The sequence below is a fragment of the Mobula hypostoma genome, chromosome 2 (assembly GCF_963921235.1).
Source record: "Mobula hypostoma chromosome 2, sMobHyp1.1, whole genome shotgun sequence".
Classification (NCBI taxonomy): Eukaryota; Metazoa; Chordata; class Chondrichthyes; order Myliobatiformes; family Myliobatidae; genus Mobula; species Mobula hypostoma.
In genome coordinates this window covers 228966013-228979958 of record NC_086098.1, presented here as the reverse complement: position 1 = coordinate 228979958, position 13946 = coordinate 228966013, and the positions used below count along the sequence as shown (strand labels likewise).

The 13946-nt window shown below is 45.4% G+C and overlaps 1 protein-coding gene across 3 annotated transcripts in view; it reads right to left on the bottom strand.

Moving 5' to 3' along the window:
- Nucleotides 1–13946, bottom strand: part of cass4 (Cas scaffold protein family member 4) — a 150388-nt gene that overhangs the window by 8538 nt on the left and 127904 nt on the right. Inside the window, exons 6-7 of one of the 3 annotated variants that reach the window (XM_063041613.1) lie at nucleotides 13151–13249; nucleotides 9934–10816 (exon numbers count right to left, since the gene is read on the bottom strand). In XM_063041613.1, the coding sequence (XP_062897683.1) occupies nucleotides 10376–10816; nucleotides 13151–13249 (540 nt within the window). In that variant the 3' untranslated portion in view covers nucleotides 9934–10375. Of the gene's footprint in view, nucleotides 1–9933; nucleotides 10817–13150; nucleotides 13250–13946 lie in introns of those variants that run through there. The other 2 variants (XM_063041614.1, XM_063041616.1) reach the window with 2 other exon arrangements.

Genomic DNA, 13946 nt, shown 5'->3' with positions numbered 1-13946 from the left:
AGTTAAGAAAGCGTAAGGTTAAAATGATACTGATGGGAGTTATGTACAGGCCTCCAAACAGTAGCCAGGATGTGGGATACAAATTATAACAGGACATGGAAAAGGCATGTAAAAAGGGCAATATTACAATGGTCGTGGTGGATTTCAATATGCAGGTAGATTGTGGAAGTCAGTTTGCTGCTGGATCCCAAGTGAGAGAGTTTCTCAAATGCCTATGGGATGGCTTTTTAGAGCAGCTTGTGGTTGAGCCCACTCAAGGAAAGTTGTAGTAACTTCTACTTTGAAAAAGGCACACTCGACAACTTCATGCCCAAGAAACAGCTTGCGTACAGAGCAATTTGTCACACAGAGAGTGGTGGGCGTGTGGAAGCCCCCTATCCAGTTTCAGCTTCCTAAATCTTACATCTACTTCTTTTTCTCTTTGTCTAGACTTCTTGGCATTGAAGGCTGCCAAACTAAGCCGTTCTTACATTTCACTCTCACAGGCACAAAGTCCTGAACTCCACACACGGGAGCCTATTAAAGGCCGGTTGGTTAGTGGTCAGGAATGTGACTGGTCATTTTTTTATTAAAAAATCACTTTGTTGAAAAGATTTTTTTTAAAAACTGCACATTTTCAAAGTGAACTCCTTAATTATTACTGTTACACTGAGTCATTTCATGTGCAGCTTGTACAGGAATTAATATATTCTTTGAACTATTCTAATTTTATGCAGGAATCTCCGAATAGTATTTTGCAGTGTGCTTTGTTGAAATCCCTTTATATCGCTGGGCAACATCAAGCTTCCTGCATTGTCTGGAGTATTTCAGTTTTAGGGAAACCGAAACAGGAGCATCTGTAACTTCAGCTTGCATCTTACTTGGAGATCATGGAGCTGCTTTCCCACATCCTGTGTTGTGTAAGCAAGATGATATTCTGTCTAATCTCCCTTATCCCCATCTATCTCCCAACTTTCCTCAAGTGGGAATTGCACTGAAATTCTTTATGTGAACCTAGATATAGAACGTCGGCCGGATATTTAACAATGATGTGCGTCATAACTGAACGTACTATCATAATGCTACTGCAGTGCCAGCAGCCTGCTGCTGTCCGTAAAGAGTGTGAACGGTCTCCCTGTGACCATGTGGGTTTCCTCAGGGTGCTCCGGTTTCCTCCCACATTCCAAAGATGCATGGGGTGGTAGGTTAGTTGGTCACGTGTGTAATTGGGCAGCGTAGACTGGTTAGGCTTGAACAGCCTTTTACTGTGCTGTATCTCTAAATAAATTAATCAGGTTTCACCCAAGCAAGCGAGGATATTTTAAAGGAGTGGTTAAGAATGTGCATTCCCTCTCTCTAGTCCTCCATTTCCATAGAGGCATGATATTTATTTTTCCATTCACACCCCACTGGTTTCTGATCAAACCTGGACCCACCTCTGCTTCTAGCACTCAGTGTATACCTGGAATTAGACAAACCCATGGCAAGCAAAGGCAAAACACTGGGTAAGAATTATGCAAGGTATGGTAATCATTGAGTTCAGGGGTCTGCTGGCTTTCTACTCTTTCTAGGCGGCCCAATCAAATTGAGACAGGAGGCTACATACAGGTTGAGGTGAGAGATTTAGAAAGGAGCGTTTGTGGCCTTTGACTTTTTCTGGTGGCCCAGTCGAATTGAGAGAGGAAGCTACACACAGGGCAGGGCGAGAGGTTTAAAGAGAAGTGTTAACCATAGAAACCATAGAACCATAGAAACTACAGCACAGAAACAGGCCCTTTGGCCCTTCTTGGCTGTGCCGAACCATTTTCTGCCTAGTCCCACTGACCTGCACACGGACCATATCCCTCTATACACCTCCCATCCATGTATCTGTCCAATTTATTCTTAAATGTTAAAAAAGAACCCGCATTTACCATCTCGTCTGGCAGCTCATTCCATACTCCCACCACTCTCTGTGTGAAGAAGCCCCCCCTAATGTTCCCTTTAAACTTTTCCCCCCTCACCCTTAACCCATGTCCTGTGGTTTTTTTCTCCCCTTGCCTCAGTGGAAAAAGCCTGCTTGCATTCATTCTATCTATACCCATCATAATTTTATATACCTCTATCAAATCTCCCCTCATTCTTCTACGCTCCAGGGAATAAAGTCCTAACCAATTCAACCTTTCTCTGTAACTGAGTTTCTCAAGTCCCGGCAACATCCTTGTAAACCTTCTCTGCACTCTTTCAACCTTATTAATATCCTTCCTGTAATTTGCTGACCAAAACTGAACACAATACTCCAGATTTGGCCTCACCAATGCCTTATACAACCTCATCATAACATTCCAGCTCTTATACTCAATACTTCGATTAATAAAGGCCAATGCACCAAGAGCTCTCTTTACGACCCTATCTACCTGTGACGCCACTTTTAGGGAATTTTGTGTCTGTATTCCCAGATCCCTCTGTTCCACTGCTCTCCTCAGTGCCTTACCATTAACCCTGCATGTTCTACGTTGGTTTGTCCTTCCAACGTGCAATACCTCACACTTGTCAGTATTCTGTCTGTATCTTGTTTTACGGCGGTTGGCATCCAGCTTAATGGTGCATTACCGCCAACGTGTCAGTATTAAACTCCATCTGCCATTTTTCAGCCCATTTTTCCAGATGGTCCAAGTCCCTCTGCAGGCTCTGAAAACCTTCCTCACTGTCTACTACACCTCCAATCTTTGTATCATCAGCAAACTTGCTGATCCAATTTACCACATTATCATTCAGATCATTGATATAGATGACAAATAACAATGGACCCAGCACTGATCCCTGTGGCACACCACCAGTAACAGGCCTCCACTCAGAGAAGCAATTCTCTACCACCACTCTCTGGCTTCTTCCATCGAGCCAATGTCTAATCCAATTTACCACCTCTCCATGTATACCTAGCGACTGAATTTTCCTAACTAACCTCCCATGCAGGACCTTGTCAAAGGCCTTACTGAAGTCCATGTAGACAATATCCACTGTCTTCCCTTCATCCACTTTCCTGGTAACCTCCTCGAAAAACTCCAACAGATTGGTCAAACGTGACCTACCATGCACAAAGCCATGTTGACTCTCCCTAATAAGCCCCTGTCTATCCAAATGCTTGTAGATTCTGTCTCTTAGTACTCCCTCCAATAACTTACCTACTACTGACGTTAAACTCACCGGCCTATAATTTCCCGGATTACTTTTCGATCCTTTTTTAAACAACGGAACAACATGAGCCACTCTCCAATCCTCTGGCACTTCACCCGTAGACAGCGACATTTTAAATATTTCTGCCAGGGCCCCCGCAATTTCAACACTAGTCTCCTTCAAGGTCCGAGGGAACACTCTGTCAGGTCCCGGGGATTTATCCACTTTAATTTTCCTCAAGACAGCAAGCACCTCCTCCTTTTCAATCTGTACAGTTTTCATGGTCTCACTACTTGATTCCCTCAATTCCATAGATTTCATGCCAGCTTCCTTAGTAAATACAGATACAAAAAACCTCTTTAAGATCTCCCCCATTTCCTTTGGTTCCGCACAAAGCCGACCACTCTGATCTTCAAGAGGACCAATTTTATCCCTTACAATCCTTTTGCTCTTAATATACTTGTAAAAGCTCTTTGGATTATCCTTCACTTTGACTGCCAAGGCAACCTCATGTCTTCTTTTAGCCCTCCTGATTTCTTTCTTAAGTATTTTCTTGCACTTCTTATACTCCTCAAGCACCTGATTTACCCCCTGTTTCCTATACATTTCATACAACTCCCTCTTCTTCTTTTTCAGAGTTGCAATATCCCTTGAGAACCAAGGTTTCTTATTCCTATTCAATTTGCCTTTAATCCTGACAGGAACATACAAACTCTGCACTCTCAAAATCTCCCCTTTGAAGGCTTCCCACCTACCAATCACATCTTTGCCAGAGAACAACCTGTCCCAATCCACGCTTTTTAGATCCTTTCTCATTTCTTCAAATTTGGCCGCCTTCCAGTTCAGAACCTCAACCCTAGGACCAGATCTATCCTTGTCCATGATCAAGTTGAAACTAATGGTGTTATGATCACTGGAACCAAAGTGCTCCCCTACACAGACTTCTGTCACTTGCCCTAATTCGTTACCTAACAGGAGATCCAATATTGCATACCCTCTAGTTGGTCCCTCTATATATTGATTTAGAAAACTTTCCTGAACACATTTTACAAACTCTAAACCATCTAGACCCCTAACAGTATGGGAGTCCCAATCAATGTATGGAAAATTAAAAATCCCCTGCCACCACAACTTTATGTTTCCTGCAGTTGCCTGCTATCTCTCTGCAGATTTGCTCTTCCAAGTCTCGTTGACTATTGGGTGGTCTGTAATACAATCCCACTAATGTGGCCATACCTTTCCTGTTTCTCAGCTCCACCCATAAAGACTCAGTAGACAAGCCCTCTAATCTGTCCTGCCTGAGCACTGCTGTAATATTTTCCCTAACAAGCAATGCTACTCCCCCACCTTTCATTCCTCTGCCTCGATCACATCTGAAACATCGGAACCCTGGAATATTAAGCTGCCAGTCCTGCCCCTCCTGTAGCCAAGTTTCACTAATTGCTACAACATCATAATTCCACGTGTCAATCCACGCCCTCAACTCATTCGCCTTCCCCGCAATACTCCTAGCATTGAAATATATACACCTCAGAAGATTTTTACCACCACTCACAACCTTTCTTTCAGCAGATTTGCTTAAACTTTCGACATCATTCATTTTCACCCCAGCCACACTGTCAGCTCTGGCACTCTGGTTCCCATCCCCCTGCAAATCTAGTTTAAAGCCTCCCCAATAGCACTAACAAACCTCCCTGAAAGGATATTGGTCCCCCTGTGGTTCAAGTGTAACCCGTCTCTCTTGTACAGGTCCCACCTGCCCCAGAAGAGGTCCCAATGATCCTGAAATCCGAAACCCTGCCCCCTACACCAGTTCCTCAGCCACTTGTTCCTCCTCCAGAGCATCCTATTCCTACCCTCACTGGCACGTAGCACAGGTAGCAATCCTGAGATTACCACCCTTGAGGTCTTGCTTTTCAACTTCCTACCAAGCTCTCTATACTCACTGTCCAGGACCTCTTCACTCTTCCTTGCTATGTCATTGGTACCGATGTGCACCACGACATCTGGCTGATCACCCTCCCACTTCAGAATGTCATGCAATCGATCAGAGACATCCTTGACCCTGGCAACTGGGAGGCAACAAACCATCCTGGATTCTCTGTCACGACCACAGAACCTTCTATCTGCACCTCTAACTATCGAGTCCCCTATCACTACCGCACTCCTCTTTCTCCCCCCTCCCTTCTGCACTGCAGAGCCAGACTCAATACTCTTGGGCATTTTCCAGAGGCCCCATTGAATCGCAATTCAGTAGCAATGGCAAATAAAAATAGGGACAAGCAGAGCAGCCATTCTGTGAATGGACCAGTATTAGAGTGTGGAGGCTTTGGCTCAACGGGCTTGGGCAAGGTGAATTTCTTCTTCTTCATTCTTCGTGCAGTTAGTGCAGCGGGAATGGCTTCCAGGGCTGCGTTGTGTTCTTTGTGTGGTGTGGCAATTCTGCGAGACCTCCAGCCTCCCAGATAACCATGTCTGCATCATTTCCACCGAGCTGCAGCTTGATGACCTACAGCTCAATAGAAAACTGAGGAGGTGAAAGATAGGAGGTACAGGGAGGTTGTGTTCCCTAAGACACAGGAGACAGGTACTTGGGTGACTGTCAGGAGAGGGAAAGGAAATGGGCAGCCAGTGCAGAGCACCCCTGTGGGTGTTCTGCTCAATAATAAGGATATTGCTTTGGATACTGTTGAGGGGGACAACCTGGGGGGGGGGGTGGAGAACACAGTGACCAGGCCTCTGGAACTGGTGCTATGGCTCAGAAGAGAAGGGGAGAGAAGACAGCTACAGTAGAGACAGGGAATTCCATAGTTAGAGGAGTAGATACAAGACTCTGCGGATACGATAGAGACATCCGGATGGTACGTTGCCTCCCAGGTGCCAGGGTCAGGGACATCTCGAACTGGGTCCACGGCATTCTAAAGGTGGAGGACGAACAGCCAGAAGTCTTGGTACTAATTGGATCTGAGGTGCAACGGGGAAGGGTAAAGTCAGGCAGAGCATTAATGATAGGAGACTCGATAGTTAGGAGGACACACAGGAGATTCTGAGGCTGTAAGAGGGAAGCCAGGATGGCATGATGCCTCCGAGGTGCCAGGGTCCAGGATGCCTCAGAGCGGTAGCAGAAGATTCTCACGAGGGAGGGCGGACAGCCAGAGCTCATCATGCACGTTGGCACCAATGACGTAGGTAGAAAAGGGGGAGAGGTCCTGTGCGGTGAGTATAGGGCGTTTTGGAAAAGGCCAAAGAGCAGGAAGTCCAAGGTAGCAATCCCTGGATTATTAGTGCCGAGTGCTAACCAGGGAAGGAATAGGATGATGGTACAGATGAATGACTGGCTGAGGAAGTGGTGCAAGGGGCAGGGTTTCAGATTTATGGATCAATGGGATCTCTTCTGAGGTAGGTATGAGCCTTATAAAAAGGATGGGTTACACCTGAACCTGAGGAGGACCAATATCCTTGTGGGAAGGTTTGCTAGAGCTATTAGGGAGTGTTTAATCTAAGCTGGTTGGGCAATGGGAGCTGAGGATGGGGCCGTTGGTATACAAGTCGATGCAGTGGCTAATGAGACTGTAAGGATCGACAGAGAGGTAATAGGGCAAAATTGCAGGTAGTGGGACAAGGTGAAGTGTAACATGGGGGCAATATTGAAAAGGGTGCTGAATACAGGACAGAAGGTGTTATATGTGGCTGCACACAGTATGTGGAATAAGGTAGATCATCTTGTGGCATGGTTAGAGAATGGCAGGTATGATGTTGTGGGCAACACAGAGACGTGACAGAAAGAAGGTCAAGGTTGGGAGCTTAACATCCAAGGATACACTTCGTATCGAAAGGACAGGCATGTAGGCAGAAGGAGTAACATGTCTCTGTTGGTAAAAAAACAAAATCAAATTCTTGGACAAAGGTGATGTAGGATCAGAAGATGTAAAATCCTTCTGGGTAGAGTTAAGAAACTGCAAGGGTAAAAAGATCTGGGCGAGAGTTACATACTGGTCGCCAATCAGTAGCTACAATGTGGGTAATAAATTACAATGGGATATTAAAAAGGCATGTTAAGCAGGCAATGTTATAATATTCATGGGGGATTTCAATATGCAGGTAGATTGGGAAAATCAGGTTGGTGCTAGATCCCAAGAGAGGGAATTTGTAGAATACCTAAGAGATGGCTTTTTAGAGCTGCTTGCTGTTGAGCCCACAAGGGGAAAGGCGATTCTGGATTGGATGTTGAGTAATGAACCAGATTTGATTAGGGAGCTTAAGGTAGAGGAACTCCTAGGAGGCAAAGATTATAATATGATAGAATTTGCCCTGCATTTTGAGAGGGAAAAGATAAAGGCAGATGTATCAGTAATACAGTAAAGTAAAAGGAATTACAGAGACATGTGAGAGGAGCTGGCCAAAGTTGCTTGAAAGGGGACACTAGCAGGGATGATGGCAGAACTGCAATGGCTGGAGTTTCTGGGGGCAATTCGTAAGGAGCAGGATTGAGACATCCCAAAGCTGAAGAAGTATTCTAAATGGAGGATGAGACAAACATAGATGATAAGGGAAGTCAAAGACAGCATACGAGCAAAACAGAAGGCATATAGTGCAGCAAAATTAGTGGGGAGTTAGAGGATTGGTAAGCTTTTAAAAACCAACAGAGGGCAACTAAAAACAACACGAGGAGAGAGAGAAGAAATAGATAAGCTAGCCAAAAATATCAAAGAGGATACCAAAAGATTTTTCAGTTATATAAAGAGTTAAAGAGGTGAGAATTGATTTTGGACCACTGGACAAAGACGCTGGAGAGGTAGTAAAGGGAGACAAAGAACTGGCAGATGAAGTTAATACGTATTTGGCGTCAGTCTCCACCATGGAAGACACTAGCAATATACCAGAAATTTGAGAGTGCCTGGGGGTAGAAATGACTGTAGTTGTTATTACTGAAGAGAAGGTGCTTGAGAAGCTGAAGGTCTGAAGGTAGATAAGTCACCTGGACCAGATAGACTATACCCCAGAGTTCTGAAAGAGGTAGCTGAAGAAACTGTGGAGGCATTAGTAATGATTTTTCAAGAATCATTAAATTTTGGAATGGTTCCAGAGGCCTGGATAATTGCAAATATCACTTCACTTTTTAAGAAGAGAGCGAGGCAGAAGAAAGGTACATAGGCCAGTTAGTCTGACTTCAGTGGTTGGAAAGATGTTGGAATCCATTATTAAGGGTGAGGTTTTGAAGTACTTGGAGGCATATGATAAAATAGGCCAAAGTCAGCATAGTTTTTAAAAGGAGAAATCTTGACTGACAAATCTGTTGAAACTCTTTGAGGAAATAACAGGCAGAATAGACAAAGGGAAGTTGGAGGCTGTTGTTTACTTGGATTTTCAAAAGGCCTTTGTCAAGGTGCAGCACATGAGGCTGCAGAACAGGTTAAGAACCTATGGGCTTACAGAAAAGATACTAGCATGGATAGAAGATTGGCTGATTGGCAGAAGGCAAAGAGTAGGAATAAAGGGAGCATTTTCTGGTTGGCTGTCGGTGACCGAGGGGTCGGTATAGGGACCTTTTCTTTTGACGTAATATGTCAACAATTTGTTTGACAGAATATATGTCTTACTTGTCAAGTTTGCAGATGATACAAAGTTAGGTGGAGGGGCAGGTAGTGTTGAGGAAGCTGGGAGTCTGCAGGATGACTTGGACAGGTTGAGAGAATTGGCAATGAAGTGGCAGATAGAATATAGTGTAGGGAGGTATATGGTCATGCACTTTGGTAAAAGGAAGAAAAGCATAGACTATTTTAGGGCCGTATGGTAGCACAACACTTTATGATATCAGTGACCTGGGTTCAATTCCCGCTGCTGCCTATAAAGGGTTTGCACATTCTCCCTGTGACTGCATGGGTTTCTTCCAGGCACTCCAGATTGCTCCCACAATCCGAAGGCATAACAGTTAGTAGGTTAACTGGCCATTGTAAATTGTCCTGTGATTAGGGTAGGCTTAAATCAGGGGATTGCTGAGTAGAGCAGCTCAAAGGGCTGGAATGGACTAGAATATAAGATCAAAGATGTGATGCTGAGGCTTTGTAAGGCATTGGTCAGACTGCACTTGGAGTATTGTGAACAGTTTTGTGCTCCTTATTTGAGAAAAGATTAGCATTGGAGAGGGTCCAGAGGAGATCCACAAGAATAATTCCAGAGATGAAAGGGTTAACATATTAGGAGCATTTGATGGCTCTGGGCCTATACTCGCAGTAGTTTAAGGAAATGGGGGGGGGCAGGGTGATATCTTATTGAAATTTATCAAATATTGAAAGGCCTAGTTAGAGTAGATGTGGAGAGGATGTTTCCTATAGTAGCTGAGTCTAGGGCCAGAGGGCACAGCCTCAGGATAGAGGGACATCCATCTAGAACAGAGATAAGAAGAAATTTCTTAAGTCAAGGGGTGACAAATCTGTGGAATTCATTGCATCATCCGGCTATGGAAGCCAAATCATTGCGTATATTCAAAGCAGAGGTCGATATGCTCTTCGTTGGTCAGGGTGTCAAAGGTTACGGGGAGAATGGGGTTGAGAGGAATAGTAAATCAGGAATGATGGAATGGCAGACTAGACTTGATGGGCTGAATGGCCTAATTCTGCTCCTTTTATGGTCTTATGTTGTGCATTGCCCCTCTGCAGCTAGAACTAAGCATTATTTCCTTAATGATGAGAATTACAGGATTGTATTTCTGGAATTAGAAATCTGTAACCAAGGTACTGAGCTGAGAATTTGTTTGCTAAAGGTAGCCTAGATTTTAGACCTTTGTTATGTAATTTATTTTCTGTAATAATTACAACAGTTGAAACCGACACACATTATTGGAGTGGTGAGGACAGAACCATCTGTGTGATATTACAAGTTAGGATAAGATACAATAGACGACTGATGCGCAGAGATGATGTTCCAACCTTGAAACAAATCTCATCCTCCTTTCTAATAAACATCCATATGTACTTCACTAGGCTGAACAAAGAGATAATTTTCTTTAACATTACTGCAAGGCACACAAGAACCATTCAACACTGAAATAACACTGTGAGTTTATGTGGTTAATGGTAAAGGAGGGTATTTCCTCCATCTTCTCCACAGTTGATCTTCTGAAAATAAAAGCTGGTTGGAGTAAAACAAGAGACAGAGTACATGGTCTCATTCACAGCAAGGACGTATTTCTGAAGCAGACTTCTGCAGAGGAAGCCCTGTCTTGTTTCATTTGGCCCCGTTATGAGGCGGCATTCCGTTCTAAGAAGAGCCTGAGCTGATCGACCTGTTGGCGCAGTTCCGCCACCTGCTCTTTCATTTCCTGCACCGCTGTCGGGTTCGGCTGCATCACTGCGTTCTTGGTTGCCACGGCGAACTTTTTCATGCAGCCACAGAACTGATTGCTTCTGCTGAGCACCTCTTTGTGAATGCTCTTTTGCCCAGTCTCCTGGCACAAGGTGTCCACCAGTTTCTGGCCGATCTTTATTACAACCTTGCTGTGTTTGATCAAAATCTCGGCCGGCTGCTTCCCATTGATGGTGTCAGTGAAGGACGCGATGGCTTTCTGCAGGGCACTGAAGAATGTTCTGCATAACTCAAAGCTGGGGGATGGAGACTGGGCCACTTCCGGACTTGGCTTAACGCTGACATCACCAGGCCTTCGGATCTTCCCTTCCGACATCTAGACAGCAAGTAAAGTGCAGTTAAGACAGGAAAACAAGGTCAGGATGTTGCAAAGCTCTTTACATTCAGCTATGCCTTTCTGAAGTGCAATCGTTGGGCTGACCTACATGATGCAGACAACAAGTTCTGCAATGCATGTTGTCCCAAACAACAACCAAATGGATGAGCAGTAAAGAAGGTGGGAGAGGCATGGAGATGTCGGGCCAAATGGTCTATCCTAGACCAATCAATTATTCAACACTGAATAATTGTTGCAGGACTTGTGCAGAAGCACCAGTGGTTCCACAGGGACACGCCCAGCAGGTTGAGGTTTCTGTGTACATAGTATGAATGCAGAACTCCCTGGCATTTCTCAAGGCATGAGCCAGCTTCAGTATAGAGAAATGTAGAGACTCCCTTATCCTTACACTGAGGAATCCACCCAGTTTGCACCAGATAAGAGACAGGAGACAGACTGCAGATACTGCAAGTCTACAGCGACACAAAAATGCACTGAAGAAACTCAACCGGTTAGGCAGCATCTACGGAGAGAAATGGACAGTCGAGATTTCAGTTAGAAATGCTTTTCCTGAACTGGAAAGAAAGGGGAGAAGCCAGTATGAAAAGGTGGAGGGAAGTAGTGGAGCAAGAGCTGACAGGTAATAGTCACCCAGGTGAATGTCAGCTGTCTATTTCCCTCCACAGATACTACCTGACCTACTGAGTTCTTCCAGTGCCTTCGTGTGGTGTACCAGATAGGATATGGTCAACAACAGACTCTCCATGCAGAGGAGCAGGTAGAAGCAAGTTAGTTCAGTCTCAGTAATTATCACTATCTACACAGTTCCCTTTTGCATGTTTAACTACTTAGTATTGTGCTTCAGTTTTTATTTAAGTTTTAAATATTTTTAGGCTCTAATCACTTTTTTAAATGGCCCTTTGGGTTCGAGCACATGAATCACCAGGCCTAGAACTTAGAACATAGAACAGCACAGGAACAGGCACTTCGACCTGTCAGTCTGTGAGTATGACGCCATTTCCCCACACATGGTCTGTATCCCTCCATTCCCCACCTGCGTCTACTTTACAGCATCTTAAACTTTGCCTTTGCATCTGCTTCCACCAGCTCCGCTAGTAGTACGTTTCAGTAGTACCACACTCCACGGGACAAAACAAAACTCCTTTAAACTTCTTCCTCTCACCTTAAACATTTGGGCTTTGTTTACCTGACATTTCCATGTGGGAAAAAGACTATCTGCCCAAACTCTGCTTCTCATCATTTTATACGCTTTTGTCAGGTTGCCCCTCAGCATCCAACACTCCAGAGAAAACAGCTCAAGTTTGTCCAACCTCTCATGGCTAGTACACTCGAATTTAGGCAACATCCCAGTGAACATCTTCTGCAAGCTCTCCATAGCCTCCTTCCGATAGTACAGCAACCGGAACTGCACACAGACCTCCAGATGTGGCCTACTCGAAGCTTTATACAGCTGCAACATGACCTGCCAGCTTTTATACTCAATACCCTGACTGACAAAAGCGAGCAGGCTGTACAGCTTCTTTGCTGGGTAGCATGAGCTTGATGGGCTGAAAGGCCTGGTTCTGTGCTATTTGACAGCGTGACTTCCCCACCTGCTAGAATTTTACTCCGGGCTTTTGTGGACAGGACTTGCACCGTCCCAACACGACAGTCTACAAAATGAAGCTGAACCTCACCATCAGGGTTCCAACTGTTCAGACCTGCTGCAGTCCCGTGACTTCAATAAAATGTCGCTGTCCAGTTGGCTCACCTTCACCAAAAGCACCTCAAGCACTGCTCGGTCATTCGGGCTGGTTGCATTGCCGCCCGGCGTGGAGGCTCCAGTGCACAGGATCGCAAGAAGGCTCAGAATCAGAATCAGGTTTATTAATGTTCCGTGGAACTTGTTAACTTCAGACTAACTGGTTAGCTTCAGAGTAATGTGGACTCTGCCAGTTCCATCACAGGCACAACCCTCCCCAGCATCAAGGACATTTCCGGGAGGTGGTCCTTAAGCACCCTCGCCTTCCGAGACGTTCCCATTCTCAGAGAGGAGCTATCCTGAAGATCTACTCTCAGTGATTGAGGAGCAGCTTTTTCCCTCCGAGTGGTCCGTGATCAGTACCTTATCATTCTTTTCTTTTTGCACTATTCGTCTATTTTGTAAATTACAGTAGCTTTATGTCTTTGCACTGCACTGCGGCCACAAAACAGCAAACTTCACAGCATATGAGTCAGTGGTGATATACCCAGACCTAGTCAGGGAGATTTCCACGTCACCGAGAACGCAAGCACAGGACACTCATTATATAATCAATAAATTGAAACGTGTACCTGTCGCTCTAGTAGGAGCTTTTTCTGTTTGAAACTCTCCTTCTCTCTCTGCCGGATGCTCTCCTTCTCCTTCTCCTGCCTTTCAAATTCTTCCTTCTTCTGCAGGGAACAAACAACGTGATAGCACTACTCTCATCCCCGGACGAGCCCTGCCCAGACAGGCACAGGGTCAGACCTCACCCCTATAAATTCTCCCGACAGACCTCGAAATGCGCCAGTCTCAGCTGCATCAGCAGTGTTGCGGGCTCGGTGGGGGGGCGGGGGGGCACCACTGATTGCCTCCAGCCCCCGGTGCCAGGAGAAGGGCAGCCCGGTGGTACAGAGGGTGGTGCTGCTCTCACCCTGCGCTCATGACCCAGACTCAGCCCAGACCTCCACGTCTGCAGAGTTTGCACACACTGACTGGTGCAGGTGCCCTGTGGCACTCTGGTTCCTCCCGCACCACAAGGGATGTGCTGATCGCATGACATTGTCTTTTAAGGGGCTATCAAAATATTCAAGGAGGAGTTGATGGCTACATATGAGAAAGCGCGCAAAAAAAGAATGAGAGGGGCAGAGAGTAAGGGGAAGCGATAATGAGAGAGAGTGAGAGTGAGGGTGGCTAGCACAACACTTTACAGTACCTGCGACCCGGGTTCAATTCCCGCCGCAGCCTGTAAGGAGTTTGTATGTTCTCCCTGTGACCGCGTGGGGTTTCCACTGGGTGCACTGGCTTCCTCCCACTGTCCAAAGACGTAGTGGTTGGTTGGTTAACTGGTCATTGTAAATTGTCCCATGATTAGACTAGGGTTAAGTT